The 18,688-nt window shown below is 50.2% G+C and overlaps 1 protein-coding gene across 5 annotated transcripts in view; it reads left to right on the forward strand.

The window, feature by feature from the left end:
- The window catches only part of EPHB2 (EPH receptor B2), a 113,824-nt gene that overhangs the window by 4,742 nt on the left and 90,394 nt on the right, over positions 1 to 18,688 (forward strand). For all 5 annotated transcript variants that reach the window (XM_056865272.1, XM_056865269.1, XM_056865273.1 and 2 more), the window contains exon 2: positions 17,083 to 17,147. In XM_056865272.1, coding sequence (XP_056721250.1) covers positions 17,091 to 17,147 — 57 coding nt within the window. In that variant the 5' untranslated portion in view covers positions 17,083 to 17,090. The remainder of the gene's footprint in view (positions 1 to 17,082; positions 17,148 to 18,688) is intronic.

Below are 18,688 nucleotides of genomic sequence, written 5' to 3' on the forward strand. Positions count from 1 at the left end.
GATTGTGGGGGGAGTGATTTAGATCTGGACTGTGCCACATGGTTAACCCTTTCCTTCCTGTGGCTGTTTGCTCAAGCTCATCTCTTTGCCTGTGTTACTGCCCATTACGGCAGAGGAGCCAGTAGCCACTCCAGGGGGCAGTTTGAGGCCCAGAAAATAGTCCAGAAAGGAAATGGTTAAACCCCACCCCTGCTCTCAGCCAGTGTGGTGTAGTGGTTAAGAGCGGTGGTTTGGAGTGATGAAGTCTGATCTGGAGAACCGGGTTTGATTCCCCACTCCTCCACATGAGCGGCGGAGGCTAATGGGGTGAACTGGATTTGTTTCCCCAGCTGGGTGACCTTGGGCAAGTTACACCTCTGTTAGAGCTCTCTCAGCCCCACCTACCTCACAGGGAGTCTGTTGTGGGGAGGGGAAGGGAAGGTGATTGTAAGCCAGTTTGAGTCTCCCTTAACTGGTAGAGAAAGTTGGCATATAAAAAGCAACTCCTCCTCCTCCTCCTCCTCTTCTTCTTCTTCTTCTTCTTCTTCAATGGGGGAGGAGCAGCTACTGTACTGCAAGATTCATTCATGACTCGTTTGGTTCGACCGTCTCTTCATTCTCAAAATTCGTTTCTGCCAATGTTGGTCTTTCGTAGTAACCAAACAGCCCGGCCATTTGCTAGATATTTGATATTGACCGTTCTACACGGAATGATATTTTGATTTCGGTAATTGGCATTTGGGAGCGTTTGACAGCTGACATTCAAGTGCTGTTTAGTGTTTTCCTTTGATGGTTGGCGTTCAGATGATTTCGTAGTGGACAGCACAGTATCGTTGACGGGACAATATTTTCGCCGCTGTCACGGTGTGTAGTAGATGACACCCAGCGGGCGTTAATCGATACAAACGTCAAGATGGTTTGTGTAGATCAGACCAAGGCCCATTTAATCCAGCTTTGCATTTCCGAAAGTGATTCTTTTGGCATGCTTACCAATCAGCCGTGAAAGTCAACATCCTTCTACTCTTGCTACTCCAGGAATGCAGTTCTGTGAGATCTACTTTCTCTGTATGTAGACGCTCCAGTAGTCATGGCTCATAGATGGTATGGGGTGGTATTTGACCAAAGTCGGACAATTTTCAGGATACGAAGCTGCATATTTGAGTATTTTCCAAAAACGAAAGAAGAAATGCCAGCAAGGCTGAGTATGGAGGGAAAAATCCCTGTTCAGGATTCAGTTGGAACTTCGCTGATGCTAGTTTGGGGACGTAATTGAAGTTGGGTTCTCCTTCTCCCTAGTATGCTGGAGAGGTTATACAGGAGTGGATAACAGCCACAATGCTTTCTTATTTCTTTCCCCTTTGGAGCATGTGTGAACCGAGGCTGTGGCTCAGTACCCGTAGTGTATTTTATTGAGATTATTTGGACTCTACCTTGCCGGAATCTGATCGAGGCAGCTTGTATAGCACAAGCTTTGTATGAAGGAGGCACCTGATATTTCTGGCTAAAGGATTTCAGGGAGTGGATATTGCGAAAGGCTTCTTCTGTGTTGAAATCTACTGAGCTGGTGCGAGACAAGGGTAGGCTTGTGTTCAGTTCTGGGCACCTAAATTTAAGAAAGATGTAGACCAAGCTGGAACGTGTCCAGAGTAGGGCAGCAAAGATGGTGAGGGGTCTGGAGACCAAGTCCTATGAGGAAAGGTTGAAGAAGCTGGGTATTTTTAGCCTGAAGAGGAGAAGACTGAGAGGGAATATGATGACCATCTTCAAGTACTTGAAGGGCTGTCATGTAGAGGATGGTGCTGAGTTGTTTTCTGTGGCCCCAGGAGGTCAGACCAGAACCCATGGGTTGAAAATAAATCAAAAGAGTTTCCGTCTAGACATCAGGAAGAACTTTCTAACAGTTAGAGTGGTTCCTCAGTGGAACAGGCTTCCTCAGGAGGTGGTGAGCTCTCCTTCCCTGAAGTTTTTAAGCAGAGGCTAGATGGCCATCTGTCAGCAATGCTGATTCTATGAACTTAGGCATTTCATGAGAGGCAGGGCATCTTGGCCATCTTCTGGGCATGGAGTAGGGAGTCACTGGGGTGGGCGGGGGGGAGGTAGTTGTGAATTTCCTGCATTGTGCAGGGGGTTGGACTAGATGACCCTGGTGGTCCCTTCCAACTCTGTGATTCCATGATAGACGATTCACTGACTTGGTACAAGGCAACTTCATACTCTGGAGGAGTGCTGCGTGGGATGTGGGTGGAGAGTGATGAACGCAGCCACTTCTGAGGTCTTCTAACCCATCAGAGATTTCAATCTAAGCTTGTTTATACAGCGTCTTATAAACCATCCTGGTGTAGTGGCTAAGGTATGTGGTAGAGCCTGTGATGTGGTGGAGTTCCAATCCTGACTCTGTATGGTTGACTTTGGGGCAGGCTTGGCAGCGTAACCTATCTCCGAGTGTCTTCGCAAGGCTTGGAAGGAGAAGCAGAAAATGATCAAAACCACCCAGAGTTTCTTTGAGAAAGGTTGGAATAGAAATATGACAGACAGAAGTATCAAAAATCTGTTTTTCTTTTTCTTCCGGCTGCGTGCCTGCGGAACATCTTGGCAAAGTTGATTCCCCTCCCTGGAAGGGAAGGGACCGTGGCTGAGTGGTGGAGCATCTGTTTGGCATGCAGAAGGTTCCAGGTTCGATCCCCAACATTTCCAATTTCAAGGAGCAGGTCTTTGGTGAAAGGCTTCTGCCCGAGACCTCTGGAGAGCTGCTGCCAGTCAGAATAGGCAATTCTGACCTCAAGAAGACCAGTGGTCTGACTCAACATATGGCAGCTTCATGGGAGGGGTGTGTGGCTCTGTGGCAGAGCATCTGGTTAGCAGGCAGAAGGTCCTGGGTTCAGTTCCTGAGCCTCCTGATAAAAAGCTAGGGTAGGAGTTAGTGGGATAGACCTTGGTCTGAGACCCTCTGACTGCTGCCAGTCAGAGTAGACAGTATCACCTTAGAATAGAATCATAGAGTTGGAAGGGACCACCAGGGTCATCTAGTCCAGCCCCCTGCACAATGCAGGAATTTCACAACTATCTCTCCCCTACACCCCCAGTGACCCCTACTCCATGCCCAGAAGATGGCCAAGATGCCCTCCCTCTCATGAACTGCCTAAGGTCATAGAATCAGCATTGGTGACAGATGGCCATCTAGCCTCTGCTTAAAAACCTCCAGGGAAGGAGCGCTTACCACCTCCCGAGGAAGCCTGTCCCACTGAGGAACCGCCCTGTTAGAAAATTCTTCCTAATGTCTAGACGGAAACTCTTCTGATTTAATTTCAACCCGTTGGTTCTGGTCCGACCTTCCGGGGCAACAGAAAACAACTTGGCACGATCCTCTATATGACAGCCCTTCAGGTACTTGAAGATGGTTATCGTATCCCCTCTCAGTCTTCTCCTCTTCAGTCTAAACATACCCAGCTCCTTCAACCTTTCCTCATAGGATAGATGAATAGTCTGACACGGGATAAGGCAGCGCCATGTGTTCAGAAGGGGCCAAACTTCACTTGAGGCTTGTGAACAAGGACTGGATTGCCCTGACAAGAAGGGCCCAGGCTAGCCTGGTCTTGCCAGACCTCAGAAGCTAAGCAGGGTCGGCCCTTGGATGGGAGACCACCAAGGAAGTCCAGGGTTGCTATGCAGAGGCAGGCAGTGGCAAACCCTTGCCTTGGAAACCCTATGGGGTTGCCATAACTCAGCTGCAACTTGACAGATCTTCCCACCACCAATGACTGGATTCCCATACGTGTAATCTAGATGCAAGAATTTTTTAAAAAGTCACAGGGGAAACTGGTCTGGATCAGGGCCATGGGGCTGTCTAACAAGTTAACTCTTTCCCTACATTCTCGTTCCCCAGTTGAAAATCCTTTCCCCTGGCTGCTTTTAATCCTAGGGCAGAAAAAAATACCGGTTGCACATGTTTTATCTGTGTTCCCCATCCTGGGGCTTAAAGCAACCTGATCATGGGACATTTTCAGGCTGGAAAATACCCCAGGGTAAGGAACACACATACCCTTTTTAATCCATATGGGGTCTCCCCCTGTGTTGGCTTTTTGCTAATTGTGGGACACAATTCCAGGTCATAGAATCATAGAGTTGGGGAGGGGCTGTGGCTCAGTGGTAGAGCATCTGCTTGGCATGCAGAAGGTCCCAGGTTCAATCCTCGGCATCTCCATTTAAAGGAACCAGGCAAGTAGGTGATGTGAAAGACCTCTGCCTGAGTCCCTGGAGAGCCACTGCTGGTCTGAGTAGACAGTACTGACTTTGATGGACCAAACACCTCCCCCCACACCCCCAGTGACCCCTACTCCATTCCCAGAAGATGGCAACAAAAACCCTTCAGGATCCCTGGCCAATCTGGCCTGGAGGAAAATTGCTTCCTGACCCCAAAGTGGCGATCGGCATTTCCCTGGGCATGTAAGAAAGGGCCACAAGAGCCAAACACTGGCACAACCCTTCCTGCCCTCCCTCTCACACATGAAGCTGCCTTCTACTGAACCAGACCTTTGGTCCATCAAAGTCAGTATTGTCTACTCAGACTGGCAGCGGCTCTCCAGGGTCTCAGGCAAACGTCTTACCCATCACCTACATGCCTGGTCCCTTTAACTGGAAATGCCGGGGATCGAACCTGGAACCTTCTGCATGCCAAGCAGATGCTCTGCCACTGAGCCACAGCCCCTGCTCATGATCTGGTTAAGTTCACAGCCTCTGGTGGACCCATGCATGACAAACATCCATGCGCTTGGAGATGTTCCCCTGAAGACACAACCAAATCCAATGCAGCTCGTTGCGTGTGTAGCCAGTGCTTTTGGAAATTAAAAAAAAATGTTGTGGGTTTAGTTTTGTTTTGCTTTCTGCCGAGCAAAGTGTAATCACAAATGGAACAGCCGGGGTAGGGAAAAGCTAATGGGATTGCGTGGCGTTGCTGATGCGGTGTGGGTTTCCCCATTGCTAGATGCAAACGTCGGCGCTTTCACAGCCAAGAAAGGTGAAAACGCTTTCGGTTCATGAAGTTGTGCTTGTGTTTGGGAGCTGCCAGGACTGGAAACAGTTTCCCCCTCTCTTTGCAAAGGGACTGGAATGATGTGATAGAGACACCCTGCCTTCTGCATCGAGGAATGGCCTTTCTGTTATGTTGGATGTCATTTGGTTGGTCCTAATCAGAGGGATGGTGGAAATTGTGTTCGTGATTTTTAGGATTCTACTTTGGCAGTCACACAACTTCTAATGGCTTCTTTCTGCAGGAGGCAGCCTATGGTACCTAGTGACCTTTCCTTGGTTTTCCCTTTTTGTCTGCCTGTCTATAAGTCCATCCGTCCGTCCATCCATCCATCCATCCATCCATCCATCCATCCATCCATCCATCCATCCATCCATCCATCCATCCAGTGCATTTTAATCTTGCCCTTTCTTCAGATCCCTCAGAGTGGCACGTGTGTTTCTCCTAGGGTTGCCAACCACCAGGTACTAGCTGGAGATCTCCTGCTATTACCACTGATCTCCAGCCGATAGAGATCAGTTCCCCTGGAGAAAATGGCTGCTTTGGCCATTGGACTCTATGGCATTGAAGTCCCTCCCCTCCCCAAATCCCGCCCTCCTCAGGCTCTGCCCCTAAAACTTCCCGCCGGTGGCGAAGAGGGACCTTGCAACTCTAGTTTCTCCCTTCCCCATGTTATCCTCATAACAACCCTGTCAGGTAGGCCTTTGATGGCGTCACACCCAGATGCCGTCTCAACAGTCATGCAGAATCCTAAAGACAAAGCGAATAAAGGGAAGGCGAAAGATCTGGGACTGCGGAGCTTAGACAAAAACAAATGCACAGTATGTTGGCTTCTTCTTTTTTTTCAAATATTTAAAAGCATGTCAGGACAAAGAAGGAGAATGACTGTTTTTTGTGATATCCACCGAAGGCAGGATGAAGAAGACAGATCTAGGCTAAGCTCTGGCAAAATGTTCTAAGCTGTAAGATCATACAAGCTGCCAGGGAAAGTGACGGAGCCTCTTTTCTTGGAGGACTTCAAGGAAAAGCCGAACAGGCATCTGTGAGGAGTATTTTTTTGGCACGTCAGGTGTATTCTTTCTGCAATACATTAAAAAAAAACTATCCAGTTGATTAATTTAATTGAAACAAATATGATCAATTTATGTGTGTGTGTTTGTACAGTTCTTATCACCCCTGAAGAATGTTGGCAAGTGAGGGTACTAAGGACAGGACTATGGAACTACCTGCTACATGATTATTTTTGCAGAATTAAAAAAAATACAAAGCTATCACTGGCTCTTCATCAAGTCATGGAAAAGTAAAAGCCAAGTCTTAAAGCATAGTCCTAAGCAGAGTAGCCCCATGGCGCAGAGTGGTAAGCTGCAGTCCTGCAGTCCAAGCTCTGCTCACGACCTGAGTTTGATCCCGACGGAAGTTGGTTGTCAGGTAGCCGGCTCAAGGTTGACTCAGCCTTCCATCCTTCCGAGGTCAGTAAAATGAGTCCCCAGCTTGCAGGGGGGTAAAGGGAAGATGACTGGGGAAAGCACTGGCAAACCACCCCATAAACAAGGTCTGCCTAGTAAACGTCAAGATACGACATCACCCCATGGGTCAGGAATGACCCGGTGCTTGCACAGGGGACATTTACATTTTAAGCAGAGTTACATTTAGGGTTGCCAACCTGCAGGTGGCGGCTGGAGATCTCCTGCTATTTACAACTGACCTCCAGCTGATAGAGAACAGTTCACGAGAAAATGGCCGCTTTGGCAATTGGACTCTGTGGCATTAAAGTCCCTCCCCTCCCCAAACTTCCCGCTGGTGGCAAAGAGGGACCTGGCAACCCTAGTTACATCCTTCTACCGCTGACTTCAGTGGACTTAGAATGGCGTAACTTTACTTAGGCTCACACTGATAATCACTTCACACTGACATTAGAAGAAACATTTTTGCATGTTAAGAAAGAACCACAGTGGTGGGAAATCTGCATTATAAATATGCAATGATAGGCCATGTATTATATATGACTGCATGCTTGATACTGGGCATCCAGGCCTGGCAAGTCGCACGGGTGCTGGGATCCGAGAGATGCCATCCGGCGCATCATGCAATCATCCGCAGAGCCCGTCTGGGGGGAATCTTGGGCTGCATAAAGATGCACATTAAAAGATGCCACAGTGTGTGCTTTGTGCTTTTTTGTTTTGTAGCATATCAGCTAATTGAATGCCAGGATATGCTAGAGTGCTCTGACCTGGATAGGCCAGGCTAGCCTGATCTCATCAGGAAGCTAAGCAGGGCCAGTACTTGGATGGGAGACCACCAAGAAGAAGAAGAATTGGTTTTTATACCCCACTTTTCTCTATCCCAAGGAGTCTCAAACTGGTTTGCAATCTCCTTCCCTTCCTCTCCACACAACAGACACCTTGTGAGGTAGATGGGGCTGAGAGAGTTTGAAGAGAACTGTGACTGGCCCGCGGTCACCCAGCAGGCTTCATGTTTAGGAGTGGCAAAGAGGGACCTGTGGCAACCCTACAGCTGAGACTTGATGCCCCCCACCCCCCAATGCTATAACTGCTGGCAGACTCTCATTGCAACCTTTCCTATTACCGCTTTTCCTCTTCTTTCTGGATCCTTCCTCAGCTAGGAGGATGGGCTTCTTTGGGAAGCAGACATTTCTTACCCTAGCCTACCGTGGAGGGCTGTGGGGAGGACAAAGAGGAATAACCCCTTGTATGCTATGGAATGGGAAGGATGTAAATGTAGTGAATAAAGGTAGATGGGAAAGCAACGGGAGAAATCTATTAATTTCACCATTACACTCCCATCTGTCTTTAAACATATTGCAGACCAAAAAGTAGACGAGTAAATGTTTTAGATGATCCTCCTAGGTGGTATAAAGACTCCATTTAGTTAATGTCAACAGGTTTTGATGGTTTTAGTAATGAGCTTGTGTTCCCTTTTGTTTAGGAGAGAGAGGGGAGCAGTATACCTCTGGTTGCCTGATGCTGGGGCCGGGTTTCCTTAATATCCTTAACCATGCTTAAGAGCCAGTGTGGTGTAGTGGTTAAGGGCAGCGGAGTCTAATCTGGGTTTGATTCCCCGCTCCTCCACATGAGTGGTGAACTCTAATCCGGTGAACCGGGTTGGTTTCCCCACTCCTCCACACGAAGCCTGCTGGGTGACCTTGGGCTAGTCACAGTTCTCTCCGAACTCTCTCAGCCCCACCTACCTCCCAAGTTGTCTGTTATGGGGAGAGGAAGGGAAAGTGATTGTAAGCTGGTTTGAGTCTCAATAAAGGTAGAGAAAAGCAGGGTATCTTCACATACCGTCAAGATTTTGAGATAATTTCTTTAGATATTTATACCCAACTTTTCTCCCCAGCTGACAACATTTTTCTCACCACCTCCATTTTGGCCTTATGATTTTCTGAGGGGATTTTGGAATTGTAGTGAGCCAGCATGGTGTAGTGGTTAAGAGCCGTGGTTTGGAGCAGTGGACTCTGATCTGGAGAACCGGGTTCGATTCCCCGCTCCTCCACATGAGCGGCGGAGGCTAATCTGGTGAACTCTATTTGTTTCCCCACTCCTCCACATGAAGTCAGCTGGGGGACCTTGGGCTAGTCACAGCTCTCTCAGCCCCACCTACTTCACAGGGTGTCTGTTGTGGGGAGGGGAAGGGAAGGGGATTGTAAGTCGGTTTGAGTCTCCCTTAAGTGGTAGAGAAAGTCAGCATATAAAAACCAACTCTTCTTCTTCATCCCAGCCCGTCTCCAAACTTCCTAGTAAGCCACAGGCAAGCCAGTGAGATTGAGAATGGAGGTCTGGATTCTGCCATTTCCACTTAAAGACTGTTCATCGCAGCCTTCCCAGGCTGCTTTTTACAGCATGCTGTAGCCAGATACATCCCATCCTCACCTCCTCCCTCCCCCGAAGCCCGCCAACCCAAATTTGTCCCAGAAAGCTCCATGGCACGACAAACCAGGACATCCCACACATTCACCTCAGCCAAGGTACCCAGTTTATTGTACCAACTTTATGGTGCTAACCATAAAAAGCAGATATCTGCTTTATGGCGCTAAACCGCTGGGTATTTTGGGAGTTTGCAAGCCTGGAGGTAGGGAGGAATTAATGTTCCCTGTTTCATTTCTGTTCACATGCCTTTTTATTTGGGGGGGGGTGTCCAATACTGATGGGGAGGGAAGGCAGCACAGCATAGCTCGATCTTGTTAGATCTTGGAAGTGAAGCAGGGCCAGTAGAAGAGTTGGTTTTTCTATGCCGACTTTCTCTACCACTTAAGGGAGACTCAAACGGGCTTACGGTCTCCTTCCCTTCCCCTCCCCACAACAGACACCCTTCCCTTCCCCTTCCACATAACAGACACCCTGTGAGGTAGGTGGGGCTGAGAGAGCTCTAATAGAGCTGTGACTAGTCCAAGGTCACCCAGCTGGCTTCGTGTGTAGGAGTGGGGAAACCAACCCAGTTCACCAGATTAACGTCCGCCACTCATGGGGAGGAGCGGGGAATCAAACGTGGTTCTCCAGATCAGAGTCCACCGCTCCAAACCGCCGCTCTCAACCACTACACCACGCTGGCTCTCTGAATGGTTCTCTGCATTTCACTGCAGGCTTTGCACAGCCATCGTATCCCGACAGTATGTAAAATGTACACCGTGTGCACCTTGTTGATTTGCCGACGGACAAACGAAATGGTGCAAAACAAAGAATCCCGGGTTCGGTCGTCGGAAAGAGGGGGCTAAATCAAAATAGGGGGCTCGGGGGTTGAAACAGCAGCCTTGAGGAGTTTGGAACAGCAGCCCATATCCTGAGCCCCAGCGCCATCTTCTACCCCTTGCCCTGGGTGGTCCGCACCAGCCCCCTCCCACCCAGTTCACATGTCATTTGACCACCCAGAGATGAATTCTGGCATGCTGTTCTTGTGTGTGTTTGGGGGGGGGTCGCTGCAGAGAGCCCTCCCCCACCTTCTCTCTCCCAACAAAGGCCATCAAACCGAGTTGAGAACCCACAGGGAAGAGCCGAATTCTTGGGCTTAACAGTCTGTTTATAGAGACTTCTTTTTACGGGGGAGATGGGTAACATAATCCCGGCCTCAGCGTTTCTTCAACCGTTCAGCGAGCCTTCGCTTGTGATTAAAGTGCTGGCAAAACCCCACCGCCCATAAAAAAATGAAGGGCCCAGGACATCTTTTCTCTGCCGCGCAGAGCTTCGGGAGAGAGCGGCGTGCCGCTCAATCTAAGACCCCAGAACCAGAATCTACGCCCCGGGGGGCACCGCTGCCGTTCTCCTTAGGCGGAGGGTAAGCAGGAGAAGTCTCTTTGAGGCCCTGAGCTCCTTTCATCCCGAACCACCCCACATCTGCTTAGGAAAAAAATAATAATATCTGGAGAGCTGCTTTGTTTCAGCAACAAGGAGTCTCTCTGGCACATGGCACAGTGCGCCGCGCCACAGCAGAGAAAGGGGGAAATGCCAACCCCAAAAGCAGACCCTCACCAACAGGAAGGAAAGAGGAGCCCTCCTGTAACCCAACCTTTTGTTTGAAGGAGGAGGAGAAGAAGAGTTGGTTTTTATATGCCGACTTTCTCTGCCACTTAAGGAAGAATCAAACCAGCTTAATCAAATCGCCTTCCCCGCCCCACAATAGACACCCTGTGAGGTAGATGGAAGAGGAGGAGGAGGAGGAGGAAGAAGAATAAGAGGAGGAGGAGGAGGAGGAGAAAAAGAGTTGGTTTTTATATGCCGACTTCCTCTACCACTTAAGGAAGAATCAAACCAGCTTACAATCGCCTTCCCCTCCCCACAATAGACACCCTGTGAGGGAGGTGGAAGAGTGGGGAATCAAACCCAGAGAATCAAACCCGGTTCTCCAGATCAGAGTCCACTGCTGGAGGAGTGGAACAAGAACTCGATAGGATGTGTTTCTTGGAAGGAAGATCTGAATGTTTTAAGCATGCAGATTCCTCATCCCCAGCAAGAAAATAATAACCAAGGGCGGGCTCCAGATACGTTGGCATCCAGTCAAGGAACGCCTGTTACCACTTCATGTTCCAGGAGGCCGAGAGCAAGCCCAGACCTTGTGGCGTGTTGGTGATGTCCTTTTTTCGTTGCCCCAAACAGCTTTTTGGGTGAATTGTTCAGAGAACCTGCCTTGGTAACAAGGCAGAGCATAATTTTTGTAGGTGAATATTTTCCACTGACCCGACATATTCTTGCAAAGATTCCCCCAACCTGACATTTCTTACGTTCTTTCACTCTTGTTTACTGCTGCTGCATTAAAAAAAAAAGATATTTGATGTGTGGGTCGCCAACCTCCAGGTGGGATCTGGAGATCTCCCGGAGTTACGACTGATCTTCAGATGACAGAGATCAGTTCCCCTGGGGAAAACAGCTGCTTTGGAGGGTGGGCTCTGTGGTGTTATACCTCCCTTCCCCAAACCCCATCCTCCCCAGACTCGATTACCCAAATCTCCAGAACCCCATCCTCTCCAGGCTCGACCCCCCAAATCTCCAGAACCCCATCCTCCCCAGACTCAACCCCCCAAATCTCCAGAACCCCATCCTCCCTAGACTCGATCCCCCAAATCTCCAGAACCCCATTCTCCCCAGACTCGATCCCCCAAATCTCCAGAACCCCATCCTCCCCAGACTGGATCCCCCAAACCTCCAGAACCCCATCCTCCCAAGACTCGATCCCCCAAATCTCCAGAACCCCATCCTCTCCAGGCTCGACCCCCCAAATCTCCAGAACCCCATCCTCCCCAGACTCAACCCCCCAAATCTCCAGAACCCCATCCTCCCTAGACTCGATCCCCCAAATCTCCAGAACCCCATTCTCCCCAGACTCGATCCCCCAAATCTCCAGAACCCCATCCTCCCCAGACTGGATCCCCCAAACCTCCAGAACCCCATCCTCCCAAGACTCGATCCCCCAAATCTCCAGAACCCCATCCTCCTCAGACTCGATCTCCCAAATCTCCAGAATTTCCCAACCCAGAGTTGGCAACCTAGATCCAGCCAATCACGGAGCCAGGGCGAAGGTGCCATCATGGTGCCATTCAACCAGTTGGATCGGGCTGTGTAATGACACCACAAAGCCCCGTCTGAGGGAGAGCAACGCTTTGTCCTCGCCTCTTGCAGCCAGTTCTTATCAAAACGGGGTTCTTCATTTCAGCGTGTGCATTTCCCTTTTGCAAAATGCGCCCTACATTTCAGCTTAGTTCTGATTCTACTTTGCTTTTACGTAGTGCTTTTCCCCCTTAATAGTACTTTATTACACACTCAAGGAAGAGCTAGGATCTGTGCGGCGGGGTCCGCCCCTTAATTCTGCCTGTTTCTTTCAGCGCAGAGGTTCAGGTCTGAATGATTCATGGCCTTTCATCCACACATTTGAATCAGCATCCCTTTCCTGCCTTCGTTGGCGAAAACCTTTGGCTGAGGCCCGGCCGCTTTTGACCCGAGGCTCGAATGCCAGCTCTTGCTGCCAAGAGACTGTTCTTCTGAGGATCTGCCCGATTATCCTTCCCGCAGCTACGTTTCTTTCTGCCATCCTGCTTGTCATCAGTAACGTGCTATCATCACTCCTCTGCCTGGACTTCTCTCCAGGATCAGAGGAGCAGGCCTATGATATTAGGTGCTTTGGAACACAGGCAGGACGATGCTGCTGCAGTCGTCTTGTTTGGGGGATTCCTAGAGACCCCTGGTTGGCCACTGTGTGAACAGACTGCTGGACTTGATGGACCTTGGTCTGATCCAGCAGTGCCTTTCTTATGTCCTTATGTTCCTTCCTTATGTCCAATTCTCTACAATATCAGAAGAGCATGCCTATTATACTAGGTGCTGTGGAACACAGGCAGGATGGTGCTGCTGCAGTCATCTTGTTTTTTGGGCTTCCTAGAGGCACCTGGTTGCCCACTGTGTGAACAGACTGCTGGACTTGATGGGCCTTTGGTCTGATCCAGCAGTGCCTTTCTTATGTTTTTATGTTCTTATGTCTCTGTAGTACCGAAGTATCCCCAGTTTTGCTGGTGACTTCCATGTTTATATCCGCCGCATCTTCCAAATGGGATCACTCACAGTGCATTATCTCACTGCCACCCGGGAACTGTGGTTTGGTCCAGTATCATGAGCACATGCCAAGAACGTTCCACCCACCGCACAGGTGCAGAAGCAGCACACACGCTCGAAACTTACCTGGTTTTCCAAATGACGCGTTGCTCGCCTGCCCGGGGTAATCCTGGAGCGTATGCAAGCCCAACAACCCTGCAAAACGGAGCTGTCTGCCAAGAGCGGCTATCCAGCCAGCTGCCCTGCCGATTGCTGCCAACAGTGCAGATGCGAAGCCTTTTTGAAATTACTGATCATTTGAAGCTGCAAGCGCATCATCGTGAGCGTAGGGGGGTGCTCGACTAGAGAGAAAATAGGCCCTGCAATCAGGGTCAGTTCAGTTCTTGTACATCATAAAAAAATTAAAGTGTCACTCGTTTTCTGGCCCTTTGGATACCTGTGCGGGGTTCGGAGCGTGACCAAACCAAAGAACTCTCCATTAGAATGATGCTCCGTTTCATGTTGGAAAGCTGCCTGCCAAAAGTCTGCGGCGATTATCGAGCAATATAGACAAGCCCGGGTTGGCGTGCCAAGAAACAGAGGAGTTCTGCATTCAAGGAAACGCAGAGCCGAGGCCCGGCATGAATTGGTTCAGGGTAATAAGGGTTAACTGTGATATATCTTAGACCTGGTTCTCATTCAGGTGGGTATAACCGGCGGTAGGGTGTTCCTTTTCAGAAGCACGTGATCAAACGTTCTTCCATGTAGAAATCCCTGAAGAGAGAGATCTAGTATGTCAGGCAGAAGAGTTTTAGCCTGGCTTCTCCCTTACCTGCTAATTTTCTGTCTGTGGGGATTTTTTTTATATGGATGGCAAAATATATAAACCTCATCTGCAGGATCAGGTAGACTATACATTAGTTGGTTCAATGAAAGGCAAGCTGCATAGCACATGCAGCCAGATGAATCTTTTCTCTGAAGATTTCTTCAATTTTTAAAAAAGCGAAGTAGCTTCTGAGTTGCCAAGTGTCAGAAGAAGAATAGCAGAGGTGCTGAGTAGCCCTTTCTCTTTTCCCAAAGTGGAGGAAGGTTGCCCCATAGGGAGGAAAGATCCAGATATGCAGATCTTTCCTGGATTGCCAGGCTGAGGTGCAGCTGGTGGGTGCTTGGGGTGGGTAAGTGGGGGGCACGCTGTGTCATGCACACTGTGTCATGCATGTGTCATGAATCACTTCCAGGAGGACCTGGAAGTGACTGGTAGCTCTAGGAATTGCCAGGAACTCTGTGGTACCCAACATAACTTCTGGGTTTTCTCTGGAAGTGATGTCATGGCATATGTGATGACAACAGTCCAATTGCCAAAGCTGCCATTTTCTCCAGGTGAACTGGTGTCTATCGGCTGGAGATCAGTTGCAATAGCAGGAGATCTCCAGCTAGTACCTGGAGGTTGGCAACCCTACGGGAAAAGGAACGTGGGAGTCACAGCTTGGGGATTTGCTCCACCGTCCACCCTACTCGCAGCAACTCTTGCGGTTCTCTTTCCCGTCTCCGGCGAAGCCTGCCCTCCCACCTCATCAGAGCGCCAGCAGCTTCCAAACCCGGCGGGTGCAGTCCTCCAACCTGTGTGGCCTCCTCTTGCGGAGTGGCAGGACGTGGCGGGTCGTGTGCCGGGGAGGATTTGCGGTCTGAGCAGCCGCCGTTTGCACTTGAGAGATTGGCGACCTAAAAAAGAGAGAGGGAAAGAGAGAGAAGGGCTTTAATTATCTGGGCAATTAATTCCACTCAGTATAACTCGTTGGGAGGGGGCAGACCCCCGTCAATGGGGACGCTCGTTTAATGAGGCGGTGGCACCAAAACCCCTGGCAGAAATCTTCAGCTCGTGAGGGGAGGGAGGGAGGATCGACCTGAAGGAGACTAAATGTACACTAGGGTGGGTTTCTATGGGATCTTGTCTTTATCGATCTGCTAGGGCTTCGGCTGAAGAGCCCCGTGGCGCAGAGTGGCAAGCTGCAGTACTGCAGTCCAAGCTCTGCTCACGACCTGAGTTCGATCCCGACGGAAGTCGGTTTCAGGTCGCCGGCTCAAGGTCGACTCAGCCTTCCATCCTTACGAGGTCGGTCAAAGGAGTACCCAGCTTGCTGGGGGTTAAGGGGAGACGACTGGGGAAGGCACTGGCAAACCACCCCATAAACAAAGTCTGCCTGGTAAACGTCGGGATGTGACGACACCCCACAAGTCAGGAATGACCCGGTGCTTGCACAAGGGACCTTTATCTTTACCGAGGGCTTCAGGACTCTTCTGCAGTTCCTTGCCACCCTCTGCTGGGAAACGTTGCCCACATCTTTAGTTTTGACTGGGTATTATCTCGAGTCTTCTCTCGGCCCTGGGCTGGCTGGAACCTTGCCAGAATATTTGACACCGAAGCCCTTGGAAAGCCACCTTTCTTCCTCGAAATGCCTCTGCCGGTCCCGCTGGGGTGGGAGAGAGTCCTTGCCGGCATCTCTGCAGTCCTGGAGCGAGGCCAGTTCTGGTAGACCTTTAATGAAAGGCCTTTGGGTGTTGGATGAATGGACCCACATCGCTAACCGGGCCACGGGGAAGTAGCGCTGCCCCCCTGGGAAAGCAGCCAAGCTCGCGTCGGGCCCTTCCCATCAGCTGCAGATTTATTTTGAATGCCCGGTGCGGATCCGCAGATAAATGCTTAGGCCCGAGTGGCGTAAAGAGAGGTGCCAGCAGTCCTAGAATTGCCAGCTGTGGGTTGGGAAATTCCACAAGATTTGGGGTGGAGCCTGGAGAAGGGAAGGGCCTCAGTAGGGTATGATGGCGTGGAGTCCACCTTCAAAGCAGCCATTTTCTCCAGAGGGACTGATCTCTATTGTCTGGAGGTCAGTTGTAATTCCGGGAGATCTCCAGGCCCCACCTGGAAGTTGGCAACCATAGTGGCTCCTCCCCACCACCTTAAGTGTACAGCTTGACAAGATGGCAGTGGTTGCGATGGAGTCCCTTAGGATGCATGGTGTAGTAGTTGGTTGCCAACTACCAGGTAATAGCTGGAGACCTCCTGCTATTATAACTGATCTCCAGCCGATAGAGATCAGTTCGCCTGGAGAAAAGGGCCGCTTTGGCAATTGGACTCTATGGCATTGAAGTCCCTCCCCTCCCCAAACCACGCCCTCCTAAGGCTCCACCCCAAAAACCTCGCCGGTTGCAAAAAGGGACCTGGCAACCCTAAGTAGTTAAGAGTGGTGGACTCTAATCTGGAGAACCGGGTTTGATTCCCCACTCCTCCACACGAGCGGTGGACTCTAATCTGGTGAACCTGGTTGGTCTCCCCATTCCTACACATGAAGCCAGCTGGGTGACCTTGGGCTAGTCACAGTTCTCTCTGAACTCTCTCAGCCCCACCTACCTCACAAGGTGTCTGTTGTGGGGAGAGGAAGGGAAGGCGATTGTAAGCCGGTTTGATTCTTCTTTCTTTTCTTTTCTTTTTAAAAAGGTAGAGGAAGTCAGCATATAAAAACCAACTCTTCTTCTTCATATGAAACTAGTGCGAGAGTGCCATAGCAGCGTGGAGTCGTGGTTAGCATATCAAGCTATACTGTGTGAGACCCATCTTTGAATGCACACTCAGCCATGAAGGGCCAGTCAAGCTCTTTTGGTCAAAACTACCTTACGGGATAGTGGTGAGGAATAGATGGGGATGGAAGAACCGTCACGTCTCCGTGAGCCTCCCTGGAGTGACGGTGGGCTAAAGATGCGGTCAAGACCGTGTCATTTCGAGCAGCTGACCGCAGTGTTTATTGTACTCCAGCAGTTGCCACCGCAGCAAAAGGATCTGAGCTGTGTGACTGTAGTTACATTGTGTGGCTGGCTTCGCCTCCTGTGGCTGGAGATCAGTTGTAATAGCAGGAGATCTCCAGCGAATACCTGGAGGTTGGCAACGTTAGCCCGCAGGCTCAAAAAGGTTGGGGACCCCTGGTCTAAGGTGGTGTTGGGTAAGAAGGGAACCCTTGATGACTTGTGTTTTCTTCTCTCCTCCAGAAACCCTGATGGACTCCACCACCGCAACGGCAGAACTCGGGTGGACGGTGCACCCACCATCAGGGGTGAGTTTCTGTGTAGGACAGAACAGCGGGAACGGCGGTGGGTGGGAAGAAGCTGAGCATGAAGAGGATCTCCTTGGCCTGTAGCATCTTTCACTGCTGGCCTCAGTTTACGGAGGGACGCTGCATAGCCGCTTAGAGCCTTTGGAGGTAGCGACGGGCGTAGTTCGACTGGGTTGAGGACAGAATTCGAGCCGAGATGGAAAAGTGAACTGCTGGCAGGGTTGCCAGCCTCCAGGTGGTTGCTGGAGATCTCCTGGAATTACAGCTGATCTCCAGGAGGCAGAGATCGGTTCCGCTGGAGAAAATGGCTGCTTTGGAAGATGGATTCTGGGGGTTATACTTGGCGGACGTCCCTCCCCTCTTCAAACCCCACCCTTCCCAGCCTCCACCCTGAAAATCTCCAGGGATTTCCAACCTGGAGTTGGCAACTAGAGTTGCCAAGTCCCTCTTCACCATCAGTGGGAGATTTTGGGGGCGGAGCCTGAGGAGGGTGGGGTTTGAGGAGGGGAGGGACTTCAATGCCATAGATTCCAATAGCCAAAGCAGCCATTTTCTCCAGGGGAACTGATCTCTATCGGCTGGAGATCAGTTGTAATAGCATGAGAGCTTCTGCTATTACCTGGAGGTTGGCAACCCTATCAACAAACCTAATTGCTGGACCGGTCATAGCCAGCATAGCTCACAGGTAAAGCACGCGCTTTGTACGTTCAAAACTTTTAACCCTCTCAAAGGCTGGATCCTGCAGAAAATTTCTCCTATCGGGAATGGGGATTTCACCAGTTTTCCCCTCCTACCGTCCCTCAGGTTGTACCTGGAAGATTCTCTGTATTTTTAGGCTATACTGGGAGGTGCAAGATATAAAAGTCCTACAATCCCTTTCCTCAGTAGAGCATTACTGTGGGATCCAAATAGGGTCGCCAATCTCCAGGACGCCTGGAGATCTCCCAGAATTACAGCTGATCTCCAGATGACCAAGATCCCATTCCCCTGGAGAAAATGGCAGCTTTTGGAGGGCTTTTGGAGGGCATTATACCACACTAAGGGCCAGCCCCAGATCTCCAGGAAGCCCTAGATCCAAGCCGTGGTAACATTTCTGTCAATGGGAAGGGATTTACTCAGCTGTTCTTGAAAGAAATTAAGACAGAGATAAAGCAAAGTTATCAGTAAGCATTAAAAAGAAAGGCTACCACACAGCAGGCCAATTCTTCCTGTTTAGAAGCATCTACAACAGGGGTGTCGATAGGGTTGCCAGGTCCCTCTTCACAACTGGCGGGAGGTTTTTGGGGTGGAGCCTGAGGAGGGCGGGGTTTAGGGAGGGGAGGGACTTCAATGCCATAGACAGCAATTGCCAAAGCAATTTCTCCAGATGAATTGATCTCTATCTGCTGGAGATCAGTTGTAACAGCAGGAGATCTCCAGCTAGTACCTGGAGGTTGGCGATCCTAGGTGTCGAACATAAGGCCCACGGGCAGGATCTAGTCCTTTAAGAGCTTTTATCTGGCTTGGAAGCCAGCCAAGGCAGCCACACACCCCAACTCTCA

This window comes from Euleptes europaea, chromosome 19, assembly GCF_029931775.1.
Source record: "Euleptes europaea isolate rEulEur1 chromosome 19, rEulEur1.hap1, whole genome shotgun sequence".
NCBI classification, from domain to species: Eukaryota; Metazoa; Chordata; class Lepidosauria; order Squamata; family Sphaerodactylidae; genus Euleptes; species Euleptes europaea.